The 8,758-nt window shown below is 41.2% G+C and overlaps 1 protein-coding gene across 1 annotated transcript; it reads right to left on the bottom strand.

The window, feature by feature from the left end:
- Nucleotides 1–6,968: 6,968 nt before the first annotated feature.
- Nucleotides 6,969–8,160, bottom strand: LOC145449955 (kappa-type opioid receptor-like). Its single transcript, XM_080328396.1, has one exon. It carries the CDS (start codon nt 8,158–8,160, stop codon nt 7,060–7,062), a length of 1,101 nt encoding a protein of 366 aa, XP_080184522.1. The 3' UTR covers nt 6,969–7,059.
- Nucleotides 8,161–8,758: the final 598 nt, after the last annotated feature.

Below are 8,758 nucleotides of genomic sequence, written 5' to 3' on the forward strand. Positions count from 1 at the left end.
GCGAAACATCAATTTCAAACGTTATGATGAGCCATATACACGGTAATGAAATATTTTATATGGGCGAAGGGCGACAATGCGGTGTGAACGGAACCACGCCAACCCGCTACCTAAATTTTATTCACCGATACTTTCGTCAAATCATACTGGTTACTCCGTATCCACTGAGCGCGAAGCGCGACTCAACTTTTTCAAAAATTAAATGTTGATACTCCTTGAAAACAGCCCCAAAATTCCTCAGGCTATCTTCCTGATTCGATGGGTAAACTACTTCTACTTGACAAACTGAAAATAGCGAAAAGTAAGTAAGTAGATCACAATATATAATACGAAGTAGAAGTAGCGAAAATCAGATCTACTTGAGTAAATACCAGAAGTAGAGGAAAACTACTTGAGTACTTGGCGGATCAAGTAATTAGCTGTTAGTCAACATCGGTAACAAAATAGCTATCGCACTTGACAATGCGGATTGTTGGCAAATGGCTTGAAGGCTGTAGGTAGATTCACGATAAAATCGACATTTGAGAACATAAAATTAAAAAATATTTGATTGCAAACTTTGTAAACTGATACATGAGATCATCGAGATATACCATTAGAAATATCATCACCTATCTCGGTATGGAACACAGCTAAATTTATTACATACCAACTGCGCTTTTGCGTGAAATCCTCATTGCGGTATGTTAGTGTCAGATCAGCGCACATCTCTACTAGTGCGGAGCGGATCGACAAATTCTCTGGTCCGGCTCCGACCCGGTTGTTCAATTCTCTGGTCCGGCTCCGATCCGGCTCCGGCCGCATTAGGAAAAGTACTGATCCGGCTCCGGCCAAAAATGAAAAAGTCCGGCCTGAAATCCGGCCCTACTCGGTACGGAGGCTCCGTGGTGAATTGATAAATATGCCTCGTTTATGTTCACACTGGCTCGGTGGTTATTTACGTGCGGTTGGTTGGTAGTTATATAGTTATAAAAGTTATGCTTATCCATAAAGATTCTGGCCGGATCAAAAAAGTAGTGATCCGGCTCCGATCCGGTCTGGTCAAAATTGTAAAAATCCGGCCGGATATCCAATCCGGCTCCGGTCCATGCTCCGCACTAATCTCTACCATACTCGACCTCGATAAGAAAATTACTACCCAAATCATTGAGTGTGAACGTTGAGACTTGGCACAGCGTTCGATACTGAAATCAAGATATACCGTGCAAAACCTCGTGACATATCTAGGTTTGGAGCATCCTTAAAATCAATATAGACCAATACCTGCTTTTGAGTAAAATTTGTTAGTGATAAATGACGAGTCAGCTCTCACTCGACTCAGGAAACCAAATTGCCACACACATAGTTCAGCGATAAACTTAAAACTTGGCACAGCCTTCTATACTGAACATACCGTGCCAAATCTCATGACCGATCTCGGTATGCAACATCGTCAAAATCAATGGAGACCATCGGCAATGTCCATCCTCGGTAATAGCATTTTCGGTCGGGCCCATCTCGGTCATAGCATTCTCGGCAATAGTAGGTAACCACCGACTTCTGAGTGAAATTTGTTTGCGATACATCACGGATCAGCACACACTCAACTTCGGTAAAGTATTTTACTACATTTACCCTTGAGTAGAAACCCTCGAACTTGGAGCAGTTTTACATACCACCATCACGACATGACATGCCAAGTTTCAAAAATTATCAAGGTGCGAAACACCGTCAAAATCGTCCTATACCAGCAAAGGTGCACTCAACGCATAGGACGGTAACAGAGTTCAGATGTACGTACCATTGTTACATCACACTGACAGGGCAACTCGCCAAGTTGCGCACTTGCTCGGTAATATTATGAACAGAGAAAGTGAATCGCCGTTTCTTTATTGTTAGCGCCTGATCGGCTTTGAGGCAACAGACAGGGAAAGCTTGTTATGAGCGCTACCAGGGCATGCGCCGGCTAGGCATTTACAAAGCGAAAACTCGGAAGTTAATTAGATTTTCACAGAGACTACACTATATATAGGCATAAGCATAAGAAGAATGCGATTTTCGCAGTGATTTCGGTATATATTGATTGCTGTGCGTAAATAAATAGCAAATCATTGTTATAGAACAGAATTTTGGGTGGGGCTATGTCCAGATGCCCTAATCGGACTCGCGATAATAAATCTATTGTAGCAGTATGGAAGTGTGTGAGAAGTATTGATACAAAATTACAACCACTCAGATAAGCGTGCAACTAGGAAAGCTATTTATTCAGCTTGATATTAGCATTCCTTACAGCAAGATCGATGAAATGATCTAGTCTCTAGAAACTGGTTATATGGAATCAATCTCATTGTCAATAGCATTACCAAGAAACACATAAAACATGAAACGACTTTTGGAAGTTCCAAACTTCAATCTATTGTATACTGCAGCAAACAATACGTTCATCTTGCCAAATTTATTCCCCTCGGAGCTTTTTGACTGATCGACTCTCATCAGGAGCGAACGTCAGTAAATGCGAACAATCAAATTCGAAACATAGAAAGATTTTTGTCAATTTGACGTAATGATGACAAGTAGGCTATACAGAGTCGCGAACGGCACATAACAAAACACCGCACGGTACGGTGTAACATACACACATTAGGCTGTAAAATAGCCGAATGACAACACAGAAGTAATGAAATATTCCCAGGGTATAGATATGTTTCTTCCGGCGGCAGATGATCGGCTTTTGCCGCTTTATAACGGTAGATTCGAGGACCTTTAAATGGAAAAGAGATCGACCACGAGCAACTACGGAAAACTTATTATTGTTATAATGTTTGACACACTCGGGTTGTTTCAAAAGGTGTTGTCCGATGGCAGAATTACATGCTGTTACTTGATCATAATCACGCATGGTAACATAACACATGGCGCACACGACGAATTCCGTGCAGTGAACTTCAATTTTGCGACACCATCACCAATCAATTGTGCCGTCACACTGGTTGATTTACATGGTTATATGGGCCCGTGGAAACTCCCAGGGTGGGCAAAATCGAGTAACTGTGTGGTTCGATTTTGAATCGCGTATTACGCTTCGGGTGGAGTCGGTTATTCGAGTATCGCTCATTATGGCATCACGACAGAATGTACCATATCAAAGTTCAAATACGTACCTTTTACGCCACCACAGAGAACATAATGCATGTTATCAATCACATTAAATATACTTCGAAATTTTTTGACAATATCGTTCTCATTGCACTTCTTGACAATTTTGCGGGATGATCATTGACTTCGGAAATCTGTTATTTCCAATAACGTTCGTAGCTTTGTACTATCTCTCGTATGCTGCCAATCAGGGTTTCAAGGCTTCCTCAGTTGTAAATAGTATCAAAAACCATAATTCTCGTTACTAAATTACCTTTCAATTGCAAGCAGCGTATAATTTCAGTATTCGACAAAATCGTCTTTTACTACTCGACTCGAATCATTAAAATTCGTACTCGATTCAGATTCGGGTGCTCGAATCATTGTGCCCAGCCCTAGAAATTTCAATTGAAAATATAAGGCCAGGATTCGGGTTACCATACGTCTTCCTTTAGGACAGTGGTCCTCAACCTGGGGGGCGGGCCCTCCTTGGGGGGCGTAAAGGCATCTGAAGGGGGGCGCGAAGAAGCCCTCAACCGAAATTTTTTTTCGCGCTGTGCGCGATTTGCCCCCAATTCACTCGTGTTTCTCCATATATAGACCGAATTTCATATTTTCGAATACTCTCTTCAACAGTCATAACTTTCCATGCCATCAAACAATCTGTTGGGGTTGCTAGCATCTTGGTTGGATTTTGCGATATGACGATAAGGGGGGCGCGAAATTTTTCACTGTCATAAAGGGGGGCGTGTCTAAAAAAAAGGTCGAGAACCACTGCTTTAGGGGGATTTGATTATTTTTCTTTTTTAGTCAACACCACAAAATTTCCAGTAAATATTGTAAATCGGCGGTTTTAAATTTTTACGAATTTTATGATTAGGTAAAAGTTTCCTCCTTACCCGATTCCAAAATATGGCAACCCTAGCCAGTATCGCTTCTTTATCAAAAAAAAAGTTCCTGATCCCTGTCTTAAACGGGTCAAAGAATAAAGTTGATCAGGACTACATCATCCTGTAGCATTTTTCCGGTTGGCGCTTATAATCATCAGCACCACCATTTCGAGTTCGAGTTCGAGTAATACATAACTACTGGTAATATCTGCTGAACCAATCATTGCATTGTAACGAATCTACAAGGCGCACTCACCTGATTGTTGATTGCTTGATTACCAATTTGTGAATGCTTCCGCTGCTTTTTAAAGGCCCACATGTTACTATAATTTCTCACGAGTAACTAAAATCACTGGTACGAAACGGAGCTCTCGCTTCATTGGTGGCCCCGACAGGCAGTAACGTATTTCTTCACTACGAGCATGGATCAGCAAGCAGACAAGGAGAATGCGGTAGCTGTTTAGCTCCCAACCTTTTAGGCAAAGGAGCCACGAGTTTGGTTTCAACGGGTGGAAGTACAGTTCGCCTTAAAAGGATTTACGGCGCATGAAACCAAATTCTAACAATTACTATCTTCGCTCGCAGTAAACGGAGCTCTCGATTCAGCATATAGTATACGTCGACTATATCTAGTGCAAGTCGTCCGATGGTTCATACTACTACATGTTTTTCGAGGTTATTAACGCAAATATACATCTTTTCAAAAATCAGTGTTTTCTTTTGAAATTGCATTGTTAAAAACACCTTATTATCAAAGTGTTATAAAAAAATCTTGTTTTAAATGAACTATATATACCAGTGGTTCTCATACTAAGTCAGTCCGCAACGTTCTTCCATCAATTTTTGTCAATTGCTGACGACCCACGCCATATTAACACAAATACACACAATTGATACCACATTGGTGTTTACAGCATCCATGCCATGGGTGCAGCTGATCCTTTGCGACCGGCTCGGCCATGTTTGATTCTATTTCACATAATGCAACTCGTGAATTACATTCAACCGTTTGAAATGCAAGCAAAAAGTTCAGGTGTGGCCAGCCTGCGGCCGTATAGCAGGAAATTTGTGTAGCCGTCAACATGTAATTCAATTAGTATGGGATCGTCAAATTCAATTTGACTGCCGAATTTTCGAGTTAATTTTAAATAATCTTGAAATTTCTTTCGCTCTAGGCGCGATTCAATTCCACTTCAGTTTTCGAGTTAACTGTAGTACCGCCCTTTGGAATCTGAGCTCCGCAGTACAGATGCGAAAAACGGAGAGAATGATGCTCCCCATGTAGAAATACCTACTTGGAATTTGTTTCTGGTATACGTTTGAGCGATTCTAAGGTTCTAACACTTTTCCAATATGCCGACAATCCTGATGGGTTGTCAAGAAATAAGAGTATTCAACTAATGACATGAATAATAACAATTGGCCCACCCGAAAATGCATCACCATTTATAACTTGCCCTAAATATTCGAAAACACTCCTTCCGTGAACTCTGCCGGTGAATCTGATCACATGGGCTGAGAAAGAATGAATATTACTACTGATATTAATTTGTGAATCTGGAAATTTTTTCGCGCCTTGAGCGATCATAACGCGTCCCAGTTACTATTCATTAAATGATTTCGGTGCGTATAGCATAAGCCGATATGAAAAAGTAGATTAGTCCGGAGTTCACCGGTAATGAAAATGGACAGTTTATCATGGGTATTTGGCGTCCAGTTAGTTCATTACGGCCATGCCTTGGAATGCAGCCGTAGGCTAGGCCACATAACCAATCAGAATGCGGTCATGAACAGCAAAAAGGTTGACCACCCTGAATAGTTTCACGAAGTGCGGTAGTGTCGAAAAATTTGGATTTGAATAAAATGGTATTTACGGTGAGCACAACTATAATAAATAAACAAAGAGTCAGTCACCGTAAATACTATTTTATTCAAATCCAAATTTTTTCAACGACAATAACTCCGCTTCCACTGGTTGGAATTGAACCAAATTTGGTGAGCATCGTTTCTATAGACAGCCTAACACTTTAATGGGGTGAACAGAGAATTTTCAAATTTTTCGTTATTTATTTTTATATAATAAATACAAACTTTCTTTTCCCGTAGCAAACCGGTTACTGGCTGGAATTGATCCAAATTTTGTGTGTAGGCTTAAATTAGGTAACCTAACAATTTTATCAAGTAGCCAGTACGGTTTGAGAAAAAAAGTCATTTTTGAAGAGCCCTACTGTTCATGAGGTTCGCTTCGCCCGATTTAGATTAGGGCGGCTCATTGTTAAAAATTACTTTGCTGAAGCATGATGTCATTTCGTGAACCCATATGATGAATGTTGCTACACGAACGATATTGGAATCGATATCATGTACCAGATAAAAGCTCATTTCCTGAAACGCACGCGATTCTAAATTTACATTTCTTGTTGGGATGCATTTAAATCCTACACAGATCGCGTTTGCACCGAGGAGATAGGATTGCATGGGGCCATTTGGGGATGGCCATGGTGGCGCCTGGTCAACCAACGGTTTCGGCTCACATGCGCTTTTCATTTCAAGCCACGTATTTATCACCTCTGATCTTTTTGTCAGCTCACTTTTCACGAAAAACGTTTCCAATCTCTGCCGTAAGCTATTTTAGTGAAAAAAATCTCGAACGAAAGCGACAAATCGTGCAGCGCCATAAGAGACAGTATATAATTTTTATCATAACATATTCCGTCATAACCTTTTCGTGAACTTCGCCATCCGATCGATTTTGTAGCTTAGACATCGTTTGAAATCCCTCGTAATTTTCACCCTCCTTATACGACCTCTTACATAATCATGTTACACTGGAAATATCTAAACTAGCTACGAATGCAATGTGTTTAAATCTGCCCATGGCTGGTACATTGCATTATACTCACATATAGTTTTATTAGGATGAGAATTAAAATTAGAATACTATCGACAATGGTATATCTAACTAAACAATTCGCTCAATGAAGATTGATATATCATAGCCTACTATAGCATGAAGATTGAAGATCCTTCGTCCGACCCATGAACACGTTTTATTTCAACGGATCTCGCAAAATTGGCAATCGGGGTTCGAGACATTTCCTTCTTTGATAGTGTTGAGTTGTATGTCCACTCCTTGTTGTACAGTGGGTCCCGCTGTCGTCGATTCCACTCTCCCTATTCCGAATACCCTCTTGAAGCTTTTCTTAGTTGCTATCCAGATGGCCTCCGATCCGAAATTGTAGAGAATTGGGTTGAGCGATTCGGTCAGATTCAAAAGCCCACGCTGTACCAAAAACCCTATGGTGTACATACGCTCGTTGAATGCTCCCAATATTGAGACAGCGTGAAAAGTAAACTTCGGGATATAGCCAATGAGAAAAGACGCCATGATCAAGCCCAGTTGGATCAAAACTTTACGCTCCTTTTGTCTAGACTCTCTTTTGCCTGTCATTTCCTGTCGTTTCAATTTCTGTTTGAGGAGTGACATCGTGATTGAAATGCAGCATATCACAATCAGAGATATCGGAACAAAATTCAACACTACGTGATCCATCAAATTGAAAATACGAAAACCCCACTTGAATTGCATGGGGAAATAACAGGCCAAGTGCCCGCTTCTTAAACGAAACACATCCATATAGATAGCCGGTAATGGCATCACCAATGCAGTTGTTACTAAGAATACGGATACCACTACTACTTTGGCTCGCTTTATTGTCATTACTCTCATCGCCTTTGTGGGGCGGTGGATAGCGAACAGTCGCCATAAAGAGATGACAAGCACAAGTTGAATGGTGACAGCCGACGTAACTGACAAGACACCAACGAGAGTTTTGCACACAATTCTGTTCCATGGATAATCCTTTCTGACGGCGAAATCCGTTATCTGTTTAATTATCAGCGGCGATGCGATGGCGGATAGAATGTCAGAACAGCACAAGCCAGCGATAAACATATTCAGGGGGGTTTGCTTCATTCCCAAAAGAACTCCAAGAGTAATCCCGTTGAAGACGATTGAGAGTATGTAAATGGTGGCGAATGTCGTGGTGATCGTAAGTATTTCATTAGCCGAAAACCCCTGTGTAATATTCGGACCGACGGTTGCAGCGAAAAGAGGTGGCGTAGTAGATACGAACTTGATGTCTGTGCTGTTCATTATCAGAACGGAAATTTGTCGAATCCCAATTAATGGCAGCACAAATTAAAATGTATGACCTATAAACTATTGGTATCCAACTGAGATTCAGAGCAATGATCCAATGACGGGTCGGATGCTTAGCGACGGATTGATAAGGATAAACAGTAGAAGTAGCCTATATCGAAATATAGGGTGGGTTGCACAGATTTCGATCAATCCGTGATCGCCGATTAAACGTCAGTAATTGAACGACCTGCGTCCGTTACACAGTTGACGATTATCCGCTAATCGGAGAATTTTAATCGGACAAATTGGAACCGTCGAGCGAGGTGTTTCAGAAAGTTAATCAGCTATTCGATGGCACGATATGTCACGCAGATCAGTGCGAACATATCAAAGACCTAGTGGAAACGCAGTCCGAACGTACCATAGGCATGATACCAACGTACGTCATTAGCGTCAGTGATCTGCGACAATTTAATGCACAGATGAATTCTTATCTGTGCAACATGGCCACCTGGTGACCATGCTCGCGGATTAAATTATCCTCGAATAAAGCGATCGGAGACTATTGTTCGATCGGCGTCTGTGCAATCCACCCATAGTAAACGAATTC

This window comes from Botryllus schlosseri, chromosome 11, assembly GCF_051294905.1.
Source record: "Botryllus schlosseri isolate E-star chromosome 11, Bs_hap1, whole genome shotgun sequence".
Lineage (NCBI taxonomy): Eukaryota > Metazoa > Chordata > Ascidiacea > Stolidobranchia > Styelidae > Botryllus > Botryllus schlosseri.